This window comes from Thamnophis elegans, chromosome Z, assembly GCF_009769535.1.
Source record: "Thamnophis elegans isolate rThaEle1 chromosome Z, rThaEle1.pri, whole genome shotgun sequence".
NCBI lineage: Eukaryota > Metazoa > Chordata > Lepidosauria > Squamata > Colubridae > Thamnophis > Thamnophis elegans.
In genome coordinates this window covers 116,918,863-116,935,729 of record NC_045558.1, presented here as the reverse complement: position 1 = coordinate 116,935,729, position 16,867 = coordinate 116,918,863, and the positions used below count along the sequence as shown (strand labels likewise).

The 16,867-nt window shown below is 44.9% G+C and overlaps 1 protein-coding gene and 1 long non-coding RNA gene across 3 annotated transcripts in view; one reads left to right on the top strand and one right to left on the bottom strand.

Moving 5' to 3' along the window:
- Window positions 1–11,706, top strand: part of SLC6A16 (solute carrier family 6 member 16) — a 50,430-nt gene extending 38,724 nt beyond the window's left edge. For both annotated transcript variants that reach the window (XM_032234521.1, XM_032234522.1), the window contains 3 exons: window positions 5,622–5,781; window positions 5,944–6,106; window positions 7,077–11,706. In XM_032234521.1, coding sequence (XP_032090412.1) covers window positions 5,622–5,781; window positions 5,944–6,106; window positions 7,077–7,343 — 590 coding nt within the window. In that variant the 3' untranslated portion in view covers window positions 7,344–11,706. The remainder of the gene's footprint in view (window positions 1–5,621; window positions 5,782–5,943; window positions 6,107–7,076) is intronic.
- A 1,258-nt stretch (window positions 11,707–12,964) lies between these two features.
- LOC116520360 lies at window positions 12,965–16,724 on the bottom strand. The gene is made up of 2 exons (XR_004256772.1): window positions 16,656–16,724; window positions 12,965–13,942 (listed from the first exon to the last, which is right to left on the bottom strand). It is a non-coding gene; the product is annotated as an uncharacterized LOC116520360 (long non-coding RNA).
- Window positions 16,725–16,867: the final 143 nt, after the last annotated feature.

Sequence of the window (16,867 nt, the reverse complement as noted above, 5' to 3'; positions counted from 1 at the left end):
CCCCAGATTAACCTCAGTCTTCGGCCTAAAAGGAACTATTTGGTGACTCTCCGGATTTCTTATTGTGAAATAAGAAATTCACCTTTATTCTTCCTAACCTCCTACCTCTTCCTTCTGCGCCTCTTACCTGCTAGGTAGCAGACTCACCGAATCAGTAGCAGACTTCAGAGGATTTCCCCGCTGTGCTACTTCAGATGCCTGGATCAGAATTTGGGTGCTACTACTTCCCTACTTCAGAGTGCCAGAGGACAATGAATGCATTTTAAAATGAAATCATTTTTAAATCAATCTGGTACTCTGCAGGATACTGGGGAAGGAAGGAACAAAAGATCATATGCAAATTCTATATTTCTTATATCACAGTGAAGCAAAAAATCAAGCATTCCTTTAGAGCAAATGCTACAATTGCAATTCATTTTAAATCAATGCATTTGGAATTTTCCCTTTCAAATATTTCATGAGAAAGAACATCATTTTGGGCTTTTTCCACTGTTAAAATGCAGGTAATCTTCAATTTATCATTACAATTGGCACCAGAATTTATGTTGCCAAGCAAAGCAGTCATTAAGTAAGTTGTGCCCAATTTTATGATTGTTTTGTTGTTAAGCAAATCACCACAGTTGTTAAGCAAATCACACAGTTCTTTAGAAAATCCAGTTTTCCCTATTGACTTTGCCTGTAGGAACACAGGTAGGAAGATTGTGAATGGTGGTCATGTAACTGTGGATACCGCAACCATTATAAATGTTGGTTGCCAAGTGCCCAAATTTGATCATACAACTATGCGGATGAACATAAGTGCAAGGACCTGTTGTAAGACACTCTGTCTCTGAAGTGGGAGGAGTCACAACTGGGTATTAACACAGCCCTTTTGCCCGGAGACTGAGATAAATCTTAAGGCCACACCTCCGCTCCTCCTCCTGACTTCCCCAGATTAACCTCAGTCTTCGGCCCAGAAGGAGTACTTTCCTGACTCTCCCTTCACTTCGAAGACCTAGACTTCAGCACTCAATTTTTTTTACCTGATCACCCCTCCTCATTCATGCTTCACCTGCTGCTAACCCTAAAAGCATTGCCGCTGCGCTAGCGCAAACACCAAGCGGCTGGACGGTCACGGGGGGAGGAGGCCCTTACCTAGCTGCGAATTCTGCAGAGATCCAGCCATCGAGGGATCGCAAGAAGCCAAGAATCGGACAGAGGACAGCCCTCCAGGGAGCGGCAGACTCGGACCGCAGGTTCGACGGTCGCCATCTTGGATCACGGCCATCTTGAAGCATATGAGTGGAGTGTGTGGTTGGCGTGACTGGTTACAGACGCCACAGGTGCCCAGAAGCCACCGCCGGAGCCAAAAGGAGGTTGCATGGGCCAGAACTCTGCCAGTAATCTGGGGAGGGCACAGCTGTTGGCAGTGAGTCGGTGTTCGGGCCGCGGATCTGCGGCAAGCTCGGGAGGCGCGTGGAGTCTTAAAGCGACAGGGCACGCAGTCGAGCCGAGGCCGACATAACAGGAGGAGGTGGTGAATGTAACCGTGAGTACCGCATGGCTGAGGCTACGAGGAGCGGCGGGGCCTAGTTCCCCAGGGGAGTCAGAACTAGGCGAGAGGACCTCCAGGGGGGTTCCCCCTGTCACAAGAGGGAGGTCCTCCGCCAAGACAAGCACCTCCAGGGCTGCTAGGAAGGAGATCCCCGGCTGGTTCCACAATCACCAGGCTCAGGGGATTCGTTGCAACCTCCAGATCTTCCCCCCTCCTTCCCAGAGCTCCCTGAAAGCTTTCAGGAGGTTTTAGTCAGAGCCATAGCACAGGGGATTGCCATGGGGATGAAACATCAGTCCCAGGGCTCCAGAAGAAGGGCTTCCTGGGGAAACCCCAGAGGTCATCATGACCAGCCCGGGTCACCTGCTCCCAGAGAGGCCAGGTCATCCTCTCCCTCCACTGCCAGCGAGGGCTTGGATCTAGAGGAGGGAGAACTTAAAGACATTGGGTTTTCAGAAGACGAGGACGCCCAGGCCCCTGAGGCGCCTAATATCACCAGTCTTCCCTACCCCTTGTTTAGCTTCTTGTTACGTAAGGCTAAGGCCACGGCAGACCTGGACAACAATCCAGAGCCCAGCCCAGCTGCTGCCACCCCTGGCACGAGCGGGGGGAACAAGAAGGGGCTCTTCCACAGGTCCCAGGTGGAGAAGGAGGAGAGCCCCACCCCAGACCTTTTCCTAGAGGTGCTTAAGTCCTAGTGGGTTAAGCCAGGTTCCTTCCCCAATCCGGGGAACAATGACCGCAGGTTCTATGATCTTAATGCTACCTTCGCCCAAACCTTACAGGTTCCTCCAGTGGACACTCCGGTCGCTAACCTGGCTTCCTCTTCTACGGTGGTGACTGGAGACCTCTGTAACTGTCTCAAAGCGGAAGACAAGAGAGCAGAGATGGTAATGCGCAAAACATTTCAAGCAGTGACGTGGGCAATTAGGGCAGCGGCCGCTTCCTCCTTTTTCAACAGGTCCCTGCTATGGCTGGAGCAACTTCGGGACAGGACTCCGGCGTCAGACATGAGGCTGCTACAGGACATCACCAAGTTAATGGCAGTCACCCGATTCTCAGCTGATGCCACCCTGGATGTGGTAAAGTATTCTTCTAGAGCCTTATCATCCTCAGTAGCATCCAGGCGCTTACTGTGGCTACGCCATTGGGAGGCCGAATCCTGGGCGAAATGGCACTTGGCAGGAGCAGATTACACCAGGGACAAGCTGTTTGGTTCATCTCTAGATCCCATTTTCATGGAAGACAAGAACAAACGTAAAATCTTCCCGACCACGAACAGACGTTCAGAGCACCGACTGGCTCCTTACCCCAGGAGAGCATCCTATCGCCCACCTGAGTCAGAGTTCCAGCAACACCACACCCAGATTCCCCAGGCAGGGAGATAGGCAGTTTTCTAGGGACAGATTCAGGAGCCAACCGCAGGGCAAGTGGCCCTTTCGGGGGGGGGGGGGGCTTCCACAGGTTCAAGTGATCCGCCCCTGGATCACCCCATTGGCGGACACCTCCTTATTTGCGGATTCCTGAGAACGCATCACCTCGGATGAGTGGGTCATCCAGACTGTTAAGCTTGGGCTACAGCTGGAGTTCGCTCGCAGCCTTTGAATAGGTTCCGAACCTTCACCTCCTTGAGGAATCCGGCCAAGCGCGCTCTCCTGCACAAGGCCATCCAGCACCTGCTGGCCATCAGGGCAGTAGAGTCGGTTCCAGAGTGGGAGAAGGGATCAGGATTCTATTCGAACTTGTTCCTAGTTCCCAAGAGTTCAGGGGGATGGAGGGCCAACTTAGACCTCAAGTTACTCAACTCCAGACTAGTAAACCGTAGGTTCAAGATGGCCTCTCTCAAGTCCATCCTAGAAGGTATTTGACAGGGAGACTTCCTGGCCTCCATCGATCTCACAGAGGCCTACTTACACATCATGATCACCCCTGAGCACCGCAGGTTCCTCAGGTTTTCACACGAGGGTAACCACTTCCAGTACAGGGCCCTTCCCTTTAGGCTGGCATCAGCTCCCAGAACTTTCACCAAGGTATTGGCTGCAGCTGCGGGCTACCCTCAGTCCATCCCTGTCTAGCTTCATTGTTACCTTGATGACATCCTCGTCCTGGCCAGATCCCCGGCCAGGACCGAGAAGGACCTAAGTCTCACCATCGACACTCTGAGGTCCCTAGAGTTCTTGATTAACCTCGAGAAGAGCCATCAGGTTCCCTCCATGAGGCTCCAGCACCAAGGGACCATCATTGACTCGGTGGCTGGTGAGGTCTTCCTCTCACGGGAGCGTAGGGACCGCATTATTCAGCTGGTTCAGGAGATCCATAAGTCTCATTCTGTCCCTGTAGTTCTTCTTTCCAGGCTTCTCGGGAAATTCATCTCATGCATAGGGATCGTGCCCTGGGCCCACTTCCATGCCCGAGAGCTGCAGAGGTTCCTACTCCCGCACCAGAGAGGCGGAACGAGTGATGCGAGCTTCAAGGTTCCTGTGACACCCTAGGTGCTCCTCTTGTTCTATTGGTGGCTGTCGCCAGCTCTAGGCAGAGGGTCCCTATTTAGGGAACCAGAGAGGAAGGTGCTCATGACGGACACAAGTCTATTCGGCTGGGGAGCACACCTGGAATCCCAACTAGCCCAAGCCACTGGACCACAACGGATATGCGCAACAACATCAACTGGCTGGAGCTCAGGGCAATCCATCTGGCTCTGCGACACTTCAAGGCAACAGTGTCCGGCCAACACATCCTGGTCCTGGCAGCCAAGCCCATGTGAACAAGCAGGGGGGCACGCACTCTAAGGCGCTGCGCAACGAGGCCCTCCGGCTGGGGAACTGCGCAGAAAGGAACATCTGATCGATCAGAGCGGAGCACATCTTTGGGGTAGAGAACCAGCAGGCGGACTGGCTCAGCAGGGAGACAGTTGACAACGGAGAATGGCAACTCCACCCCAGCATCTTCCTGCAGATTTGCAAGAAGTTCGGCCACCCCAAAATTCCTGACCCTCAAGATGGTCTTCCTGGTGGCGATCACCTCAGTCAGGAGGTTGTCCGAGCTTAACACTCTTTCCAGCAGGGAGGATCTCTGCTCATTCCTAGACAACCGGGTCACCCCGCCTTCATGCCCAAAATCAATTCACCCTTTCACAGGGCACTAGAGATTGTTCTTCCGGACTTCTGCCCGAACCCTTCCAGGGAAAGGGAAAGGTCCTGGCATCAGCTAGACATCAAAAGAGCCCTGCGCATCTACCTAAGATGCACGGCGACCTTCAGGCGGTCAGAGGTGCTTTTCATCTCCTTCCAACCTTTTACCCGGGGAGCCAAGGTCTCCCTGGCCACCATCAGCAGGTGGATCAGATTGGCCATCTCCAAGGCCTATGAAGCTTGAGGGCTCCAGGCTCCAGAGGGCTTCAACGTGCACTTCACCTGAAGTGCTGCCACCTCAGCAGCCTGGCCCACCCAGGCTCCCATTGAGGAGATCTGCAGAGCAGCTGCCTGGTCCTCACCCTCGCCGTTCATCAGGCACTACCGGCTGGATGCATACGCCTCTGCGGAGACGACCTTCGGGAGGAGGGTTCTTCGGGGAGTCCTTGACTCTTGTGGGGCTCAGGCCCAGTGATTCCCTCCCACGGACATCTAGCTTTGGTATGTCCCAGTTGTGACTCCTCCCACGCCCCACTTCGGAGACTGTCAGTTGGTCTTACCTGAACTGCATGTCTCGAAGTGGCACGGGAGTAGTCACTTCCCACCCTGCGCTAGGGGCCTGAATTAGTTCAGTTATGGTCAGTCAGGGACCAGACAGGAAGGGTGTGTCCGTGTGTTTCTCTGTCCCCTTCCTTTCCAGGCTTCTCTGCAACAGGACCATTGGTTAATCTGGGGAAGTCAGGAGGAGGAGCGGAGGTGTGGCCTCAAGATTTACCTCAGTCTCCGGGCAAAAGGGCTGGGTAAATACCCAGTTGTGACTACTACCAATGCTGCCATGTGTATTTTATGCTGCGTATGACTCTCAGATCATTCCGGTGATGTTAAATAAAAATAGCAACAGCATCTCTCTTTTGTCTGTACTGGTCCTGACGTTCTGATGTGCTCTCTCCCTACAGCCCTGTGCTGCCTTATTGGATTCGTGCTGGGCTTAATTTTCGTTCAAGGCTCAGGCAACTATTTTGTGACTATGTTTGATGACTATTCAGCCACTCTGCCCCTGCTTATTGTTGTAGCCGGCGAAGCTTTTGCCATAGCCTGGGTCTATGGAGCTGACAGGTAATTCTCTTGCCTTCCCTCCCATCTCTGTTTGTGTGATAGGAAGTTGGAGAAAGAAAGGTAGGGTTTTAATCAGCAATCATAATTTTTATGTAGCCTTTGCGCAAACCATCTTGTTCAGCCGTCTTCTACTTTCGCCTGTATATGTCTTTCTTTCTGCAGGTTCTTGGATGACATAGAAAACATGCTGGGCTGGCGGCCATGGAAAATCTACAGCTACATGTGGCGCTTTGTGAGTCTGGCAGCAATGTTGTGCCTGTTGCTAGCGAGTTTGGTACACCTGGTCATGAAACGCCCCACCTACACCGCCTGGAACAGAGAAAAGGTAAGAAATTTATCTACCTTTGTGTTTCGTGTGTTGCACATGGACTGCTTGTCTTCTGTTTGAAAACAAACAAAAATTGTCAGAGATTGTTGCATAAATTCAAATCCAGAAGCACACAAAGATAACTGATGCAGCTGGATTCATTAACTTTTTTATATACATAAGAATAGATGAATGAATGTACAATACCAACAGGTGGTTCTTCCAAGTAAACACAAGGCAGGAAAGTTACTGGCAAACACAAGCAGTTAGTTTCATTTTTGCAGACAAGCCCAGACAGTCTGCTTGTTTACTTCTCAGAGCAGCAGACTGCTTAAGGTTCTGTTTCAATTCTTTGCACAGACTCAGATCTGTTTAAGCTCCCATTGGCTGACTTAGTTGCTATGCCTATTCATTGGCTGACCTTGTTCCCATGTATTTCCCAGTCATGAATATTTTAACAAAAATGAAATGAAATCTAGGAACTGTTTAAACTAGCCGTCTCCAATCTCTCCAGCTTTACAGGCTGGTGGGTGGGAAAGAGAAGGAATGGTTCCTTGTGAGCAGCAGGTGAATGCACGCTTGCATGCAGCTCCATTTGCATAAGCGGCGGGCATACGCGCCTGCTGCTTGTACAAATGGAGCTGCAGGCACACAGACATACCTGTCCATTCCACAGCCCTGTTCCAACAGGCTGCAGCCTGTAACTGGGCCCTGTCCCACGGTTGGGGATCTCTTGATTTAAAGGGTGGGTTTGCACAATATGTTTGCCTTAACCTTGGGGTTAGAATTTTTTTTTAAAAGCCACAAGCGTTCAGATTATTAAGCCCAAACAAATGCATCATATTATGGCTTACTTATGGAGTAGCATGTGGAGAATAACTTTTTCCACTCAATTCTCTTGCTGACACAACCAGGGAATGTACAGAAGAGGCCTGATGTAAAAGGGAGATAATGCATCTATAATTTCCTCTCTCCCTTCCCTTTCCAGGCAGAGGAGGAGCAGCTGGAATACCCACCATGGGCCTTGGGCCTTCTCATTAGCCTGATCGTTGTGGCTGCTCTACCCATTCCAGTCATGTTTCTTAGGCAGCTCTTGCTGGAACGGTTTTCCCAACACAGCCACAGCTCTGGCCAAATGCCTGTTCCCACCGAAGAAGAAGATGGGGTGCAAGAAAAAGAAAGTCCAGCTGATCTTGAGCTCGATTCCCCAGGCAATGGTTACTTGCTTGTGCCTGCAGAAGAGGGGCAGGAATAGAATGGGTGATGTACAGGTAGTCCTCGACTTACAACCATAGTGGAGCCCAGAATTTCGGTCATAAGTCATTGCGATCATAAGTTGGGGCACCACATGACCGAACTTGATTTTTATGACCATTTTACAACCAGTCATAAAGTGAGTCAGTCACAGTTATTAAGTGAATCGGGGACCTTAAAGCAAACCCAGTATATATCCAATGGGCGTTTTTTGCCATTTTTTGTTAGAAAATGGCAAAAAACGTGGCAGATTGTAGTCACATGACCAAAAGCTGCTGCAGCCGGTTATACAAGCAAGTCAGTTGCCAAGCACCCAAAATGCAGTCATGTGACTCTAGTAGAGTGCGGCAGTCATAACGTAGAGGACGAATCACAAATAGCTTTTCTGAAGTCCCTCGTTGCTTTGAGCGATCGTTAAGCAGCTATTTTGAAGTGCATCGTAACTTTGAATGGCTATTAAGCGACAGTTGCTAAGCGAGAGCTACCTGTATAGAATGTGCAATTCTCCACCTATTTGCTGCTGCATTTTCAGCCTTTAACAGCCTTACTAAGAAAGAATATTTCTTTTGGTCTCTAAAAAGAGAGACTCATTATAGTGACTTCAGAGACTGGCGCCAGGTCCAAGGCTTCTGAAACTAAATCATCATAGCTTTTCCACTGGAAGCTACAAAATTCTTAATTTCCGGCTCTCTCAGAGTCATGCTTGTCCATACCTATTCCATTGATAATGGTGGAATGGGACCTGAGTGGCTATTGGTAGGGAGGGAATTCCAAGCAAAGCATTTAAAAGCAAAATCAAGTATTTAATGCTTAGCGCTTATTGGTTAAAGCCTGGTTACCCATTCCTAAAAGTTGAATGTATATGATCTATGTGATCACAGTGTACAGCATATTTTTTAAAGTTAAGGTGGGAGTGAGAGGGAGAAAATAATTTAAAATGTAAATTAGACTGCTTTAATGCTCTCATTTAAGCAGTGTATTTCGCTAGTGCTTCTTTTTAAACCAAGAAGAAAAGCATGGGGAAAGGGTTTCCATAATTCTTTTTTTAGCTCTTAATGATAGTCCTACTGTAGGTCATGTGACTAAGAGGAAACAGGGCTTAGATCAGTTGGCAACATTCCAAGCTCTGTCCAACTATCTCTCCCAAAGAGACACATCGAGGGGGTTTTTCTGACAGTTTTTTAAAAATCCTGGCCTGATCTGGATTACTTCAAATTTGATTCTTTTTTTTTTGGTCTTATTCTGCTGATGAACGGGCAGATAAAGTCCCGAGTCCCTTTACATAATTTGTTTGTGGCATTCCATTGGGTTGGAAAGAATCAAAAAGTTAATGGTAACACAATTGGTGTGTTTAAAATATTAATAGGTCACTAAACTTTAAAGTTGTAACTTTAAACATTTTTTTTAAATACAAAAGAAGACAATTGTTAAGGATATCTGGAGATCAGCTGATGTTGTGGCATCGGACACAAGGGGCTAGTTTCCGCGCTCCTGTGCCGAATTCTCCCCACTGGTGGGATCCGAAAAGAGCCAAAGCCTCCTGTAGGGGAGGCGAAGCAAAGAGGCGTGCCCTGTCACATCTCTTGTGCCGGACCCAAGGCTTTTCTTTCCCTCTCAGCCATGGTGTGGAGAAGAGACAGCCTAAACATGGCTGCCACAAAGCTGGGATACCTGACAAACATCTAAGAGTGGTGCTGGCATGAAGTTTGTGAACAGTGATTGGAGCTGAGTGAGAAGATCCCTTTTTTGGGTATTTAGTCCCTAAACTTAAAAGAAAAAAGAAGAAAATCTAGGAAGAGAAGCTCAGAATTACCTTCTTTAAAGCGGCGAATAACCATAGAGAGAAAAATCCTAGACCGGCTGAAAGGAGGGAAAAGTTAAAGATCCTTTAATCAAAGAAAATTGAATTTTTAAATTGGATGGGCGTTGTTATGGGAAGGCATTATAAAATACTGGAATTATTTATCTGAACTTACTTGAGTACTTAATAGTGTCTCTACAAATTGAAATATATTTGGATTAATTTATCACGTCTGAAACAATGCTGAAAAACCTGTTGATGCAGCTATTTACTGGTGAATGGAATATACTACACTTCTACAAATCTAGAAAAAAGGAGAGAAGAAATAACACTTTTTTGAAGGATTGTGGTGAGATTAACTGTTCTATAATTAACTACTTCATTATTGTGAGAATAAGACTCTTACGTAAAGTGACTTTTGTTGTGTGAAAATTGCCTAGATCCGTGATGGTGAACTTATGGCACGCGTGCAACAGGTGGCACGCGGAGCCATTTATGAGGGCACGCAAAGGCGTTGCCCTGTCAGCTCCAGCGCTCCCCAGCTGATTTTTGGCGGTTTTTTGCATTCCAGAGGATTCCCTGAAGCCTCCAAAGGGCGAAAAACAGCCCAAAGCAAACCGGAAATGAGGAGAGAGCTGCCCGCACCGGGGGAAGTGGGGGGACACAAATGGCAAGGAAAGAAGAAAAGGGCCTTTTCCCCTTTCGCTGGCTGCTCTGTTCCCCCCGCCCCTTGCTATTGAAGGGGATCCTGCCTGATCCCTGGAATCCAAAGGGAAATAAGAGAGCTGCATGAGACAAGTGGCAAGGAAAGAAGAAAAGGGGCTTCTTTCTCTTTCACTGGCTGCTCTGTTTCCCCACCCCCCACCCCGGTGCTATTAAAGAAGATCCTGCCTAATTGCTGGAATCCAATTCTTTCCTTGTCTTTCCCCCATGCAGACTTTAGATTCCAGTGATCAGGCAGGATCCCTTTAGATTCCCTTTAGATTCCAGTGATCAGGCAGGATCACCTTTAATAGCATGGGGGAGAGGGGGAAACAGAGCAGCCAGCGAAAGGGAAAGAAGCCCCTTTTCTTCTTTCCTTGCCACTTGTCTTTCCCTCGTGCAGGCAGCTCCCTTCCTCATTTGTCTATTGACTGTAGTGCCCAGGATCCTCTGATTGGGGGGGTGGGAGGTGTTAGCAACCGGATTCACACCTGCCGGTGTAAAAAGGGCCCAATCTTTACACAGAATAATGATAAGGGAAGGTTTTTTGACGCAGGAGCACACTTGAGGATCTCCCACCCCCGGTCTCTGCCCATTTGTGGCAGAGCAACTTCCCTCCTCGCTGGGCGTTAGCCAAGGGGAAGCATCCAGAACAGGGCGTGGCAGGGAAGCCTTGCGCAAAAATGCACGGTCCACGCAGGTGAGGGGGGGATTATGTTATGTGGGTGGGCACTCGAGTGCATGTGCACACACTCAGGTGTTTTTGGCACCTGAGGCGAAAAACATTCACCATCACTGGCCTAGACTATCTAAATGGAATCGATCAATAATTTTGGGATGTAAAGAGCTATGACTATTGAACTTTTTGATGAGCAAAATTGGAACTATGTATATGGTTCATGGCCGTGACTAAAAGCGGATGTATTAAACTAACATAAGATGTTTTTTCCAGGAGGATTTTAGTGATTTAGTGCTTCAGAGATCCAGGGGATATCATGATAAAGAACCAAAGAGAGATAAAAGACTTAATCCAAGGCATAAGTGGCAAATTAGAAAAAAATGACACAGCTGACAATGATTGAAAAGAGACGAAACAACGGAAAGAATGGATAAAAGATAGAACAGACAAACCACCAAATAAACCAACAGGACAAGAAAATTTATTTGAAAAATATAAAAATGGGGCTGGAATTGGATAATCTGGTAGAGGTTTTTGAAAGGGAGAAAGGAGTAGGGGTGAGTATTTTGGAGATCTGGCAGCCTAGGAGGAGAGAGATGGGAGAAATACTTAAATGGAATAATGAAGATATAGATGTTGATAGAAACAAGGATCCAAGAAAGAAAAGCCAAAAAACCCCAAAAACAATTAAAATTGAAGTATTAAAACAGGCAAAAGATGATGGATAGAAAATAATTTTTTCTTTCTTTCTTTTTTCTCATATAATGATGGCTTGATTAAAAACTAGAAATAGAGATAGAAATAAGAATATGCATCTTTAAAAGGGCAATGCCTTAATTAAATATGTGTATTAATATTAGGATTAGTAAAAGTGACTAGATTAGAAGTCAGAATAGAGGTAGAAATAATTAGAGGGAAGCAGTTATCTATATAAATTGAATATAACTAGATGGAAAGATGAGAAATTGAAAGATGGTATTACTATGCATATTTAAGAAGATTATTGATATTAGAATGGAACATGGAAACATTGAATCAAACAAATCATTCATTGAACAATCAAATATGTTAATATTAGGATTATACAGGTTTGGTTAATGTAATAATTGACTTGTTATTTTTATTTATACTCAGAGGCCACACTGTTCATGTATTGATGTTGTTTTATGTTTAAAAACAAAAACCCAATAAAACATTTTTTTAAAAAAAAGCTTTCTATAGAAGGGAAGACTGCACTATTATTCCATTCTTTTTAAAAAGCTGCCCTTTGTATGATCGGGGAACGAACAGAAAAGACATCTGGAAAACAAACCAGCTTCCAGGTGGATAGTTTGTGCATATGAGCTTCCTTTTTCAATAAATGTGAATGAACAACACACAACAATTCCATATCGTCTTGGAAGACGCATGACTTGTGCTGGAGGACAGTAAAAATGAAAGTGGAACCTTAAAGGACCTGTGAATAAAATACATTTAAGTAGACTCTCTTCCCTTTTACACTTACAGTTTGAACAATTGTCAAAGAACCTTTTTCCATTCCCCATGAAGGCATCTTTAAAACTTATTTGTTGGACAAACTCTGACTGGAGAATTACAGTTACTGGATTTCAAGACACTATGCTCCGCAGTGATCAGTGGTAAAAGGAAATGAGTCAATCAAAAAACATGGCTAGACACCATCCAAGTTCACACCAGCAACAACATAGAACAACTGAAAGAAACCATACAAGACAAGAAAATGCAGAGTCAGCTGGGAATTCCTGAGAATTGAGATGATTGAACAGATAGCAATGTCATGTTCTGCAAAGAGAATGAGTGAGATCCAGAAAGAAAAGACCTGATGTCCAGGTGCATTTGATGCTAAAGCATCTATGCCTCACACTGGTATGTGTTCCTCCCTATTCCATTGGTGGGTTCCTACCGGTTCAGCTAAACCGGTAGTGGTTTGGCGGCCTGGGTCACTGGAATTGGCAGCGACCAAGGCCTGCCACGGCCCCAAACTGGTTCTCTGTAGAAGTGCCATCTTGTTTTTTTGCTTCTGCACATGTGCAGAGCAATTTTTATTGTACTGCACCTGCGCACACCCACGAGCATAACCGCAGTAGTGACTGCCGGAATCCACCCTTGCCCTATTCTCCAAAATCCATTTTAGATTGTAAGCTCCTCAAGAGCAAGGTACCACATAATATCTGATGACATCACATCCTTTCTTGTTCTAAAGCAGTGTTTCTCAACCTTGACAGTATTAAGATATGTGGACTTCAGCTCCCAGAATTCTCCAGCCAGTCATGCTGATTGGGGACTTCTGGGACTAAAAGTCCACACCTCTTAAAGTTGCTGATGTGGAGAAACACTATTTTAAACTAATTTAGACTAAGTGTTATACCGGTGACTTGGAAGCATCTCTGAGTTGGAACCTCTTAGGATGGTTGTCCAAATTTATTTATTTTTTAAATGGAAGAGTGAAGTTGTCAAAATACATTGCCAGTTATGTTTAACCTGCACAAGGCTGATGTAAGCAGTTATGGTGGTGCAGTTTTGAGAACTCTGTTACTGCTAGTGGTATGTTTATTTCTTGCATACCAAATCATAGCCTGCCTTCTGTAAGATTCTACTTCAATGGGAAATAAAAAGGAAGATGGACTTTTTCAGTACTCTTGTCAGAGATTATAGCTCAAAGAGCTAAAAGCTTTGGCGAAGTAGTTAGACTGCTTGTTTTATAATATTCTTTATGGGGAATTACTGGACTCTTTCAATAGTTCAGTAAATGAACTGTATGTTGGGTTTTAAATTTTATTTTGAGGACTTCCCTAATGCAGAGAAGAACAAAGCAAGTAATCAACACTCCACTGTTCTGATGAGAGGTGTCAATTTCTTATGAGGGAACAGAACCTGAAGTCAACAAATGAGCCTTAAAGATGAAAACAGATATGTAATTGTTTCCTCCTTTCTCTTCAATAAAAGCTATTTAGCACAAACAATTGCATTGTATTAGATTCCTGGGGTGGGAAAATGTGTCTTGGTTGATTTAAACTTCTTTATCATACATTAAAGAACTGCAGTGGCAATAAAGATAAGTTGTTCAAATTAGGGAAGTTTTCCTTCCCAAATCAGGGCACTTAAAAACAGATGTAGCTGTCCCAATTTATTTCATTTTGATTTTGAACATCTCAGTCACTCTTTATGCTATAAAACTTCCAAAATGTGAAACAGGTTGTTTCAGGGATTTTGGCATTCCCCATTCAAAATCAGATTTCATGAAATGGTTTACCCCAAATGGTTCAAAATATAATATTTTTCCTATTGTGTCTGTTACCTTGAAACTCAAGCACCCGAGTTTGACGTGGAGCTAATAAAAACTTGATCCCTGAATTTGAGAAAAACACTTTTACTTTTGCAAAGGGGCTTCTTTTCCCACCTGAAAATATGAATAATCAAAAATACAAATCACCAAGTAATTCAGGCAAAACAAAAAGCATTTATTAAAGTATGGTGTATTTATTGGGTACAGAAACAATATGACAAGTGTATTGTTATATGTGACATTTTAGAACAGGAGTCTGCGGTTTGAGCCCAACACCAGGGTGTGGCCTATTCACAACTGGGCTGCATGAGTGGTGGGCACCAGCGGTCGCAGCCCCACTTTCACACAAATGAAGATGTGCGTGTGCGCAACTGTACACACAAAACCATCCCTCTCCCTCCCTCCCCGCTGCTTTGGAAAGCAAGTGACCAAACAATAAAAATGTGCATTGCAAGTTTTAAGAAAGGTACAAACCCAGCTGGATTTATGGGTTACATTACCCTTTCCCAGCTGGATTTCCATCTTTCTTATAATTATTGTATGCGAGACTTGAATAGAAAATTCTAGACAACTAGATAACAAAAGTGGCAAATTTATGGGTTGCATTTCAGCTGAGTTTGTATCTTTCTTAAAACTTGTGGGTGTATTCAGAATATCCTGTCGTCTTTAGCAAATTCTTGAATATCAAAAGATGTTTTTGGCCAAGAGTAGGAAAAAAAAGTGTTTTCCTGAAGTTTACAGTGCCTTACAGGAACTGATGGGATTGCATTTTCAGATATATATTTTTTTTAAAGTGGTTTTGAAAAGACCAGCTGCCTATTCCAATTGTGTAAACTCATAATGCATGGAGGAAGAACAAAAACTGCATTTGATTTAATGTAATTGAAATTAAAACACAGTTGAAATGTACCGATAGAACAATATCTGTACCTCAGGGCACAACTCTGGAAACACTGAACTTGGTGGTATTCTTGCAGACATTTCATTACCAAACTAGGTAATATCAGTGTTATAAGAGAGTGGGATTTGCACTGGTGTTGCTATACCCAATTCAGTAATAAAACATCTGCAAACAAACCACCAAGCTCAGAGAGCACAAAGAACCCCATAGTTGAAATGCCTCCATATTTTACAATGTTTACTATCAATTTAGAATTACACAATTTGTAATATTTGGAGAATTCTGGAAGTTAATAAGACTCATTTAAATCCCTAAAACTTTAGGTTGTATACCTTTGATACACTTGAGATCCTAGTACAGGTAAAAAAAAATATTCAACTTTAGGACATCTAAAACTAAAAAATCAGAATCTATGTCTTTATTTGATCCAGGAAGGGGAAACCTTGAGAATCTATTCTTTCTGGTGGAGAAAAGTTACTTATGTGGTTGCTAAATGTTGGCACAACTTGATAGCACATCTATTTCCTTCCAAACACCAGATAATTCTAAGCAATTTGGCTGCCGTTTGTCTATTATTAAATTCACGTGCAGCCAATTTCATTGTTCTGAGTTTACCGTTTACAATAGAATAAAAGCTTAAGTATAAAAACATTTAAAGCATTAAGATTAAAATTAGCAACAATTAAGTAAACGTTAAAATCAAGAGCATAAACAGTATAGGGTTAGGGGTTTTTATAGGTTAAAAAAATATCCTAGTTGAATTCAATTCCTGATGATATAACATCGGGGTGTCAAACTCTATTTCATTGAGGGCTGCATCAGGTTTGTGTTTGGCCTGGTGGGGGGGGCAGAGTGGACTTGGCCAGAGTAGGTGTGGCCAGCTCATCACTCATCTCAGGGGGGTGCCTGTGGTGGCCCGAACACTCTACCAGTGAAAACAAGTTTGACAACTCTGATAGTTTCATTGGCAACAATATGGGCATTTTTCTGTGGTTTGCATAGCCAGTCAGTATAGTGATTAAGGCGCTGGCCTAGAAACCAAGAGATTGTGAGTTCTTTTTTTGCCCTGGACATGAAAGCTGGCTGGGTGACCCTGGATCAGTGCCTGTCTCTGAGCCCAACCAGCCTCACGGGGTTGTTGTGGGGAAAATAAGAGGAAGGCAAATTTATGTTTTAATAATACACGCGCCATAAAAATCTTTGCTATTCCTGCATTTCAAATTATATGTAGTTTTTCACTTTGACTAAAGAGGTTTTTTCCTGCATTTCTATTTTAGCTCATTGAAGAATTCTTAAAACTCCCCATTTCACACAACCATGATTAAGCTATTAGCTTAACTTTATTTTATGGGGCGTACAATAGTTAGTCCTCAACATACGACCTCAATTGGGCCCCAAATTTAGGTTGCTAAGTGAGAGATTCATTAAGTGCGTTTTTGCACCATTTTACAACTTCTTGCCACGTTTATTAAATGAACCACTGAGGGGGTTAAATTAGTTACACTGTTGTTAAGTGGATCCGGATTCCTCATTGACTTCGTCTGAAGGTTGCAAAAGGGGATTGTATGACCCCAAGACACTGAAACCGTCATAAATATGAGTCACTTGTCAAACTTACAAATGTAAGTCACATGGTTTAAATAAGGGGGATGCTGCAGATCATCAGGGTGAAAAATAGTCATAGGTCACTTTTTTATTGCCATTGCAACTTCGAACGGTCATAGGTGAACTGTTGTAAATCGACGACTAACTATCCCGCCTGGTTAGCCTTTTAGCGACCTGTACAACCTTGCGTATTTACGCAGAGGCAAATCCAACATTTTTTGAATTGAAATTCATTGTGCTGCCCCCCTATCGGCAATGCCGAAGGATTAAAGTCTTTCTTCGACCGGGGCGGGGCCTCCCCCGCCTCGCACGATCCCTTACCTCGCATCGCACGATCGCTTTACTTTCGCCCCTTCCTTTAGAGAGGAACGACGGCACCGGGGTCACGTGACCCACCAAGCTGCGGAGGGGGGATTATGCCCTTACATGTACTTGCTACAAAAACCATTCTGCGCATGAGCTGACTGAAGTTTGCCCTGTTGCTTTTACTCGCCTCCCCCCTCCCTACCTTCCCTCCTCGGCTCTTCCAGCCG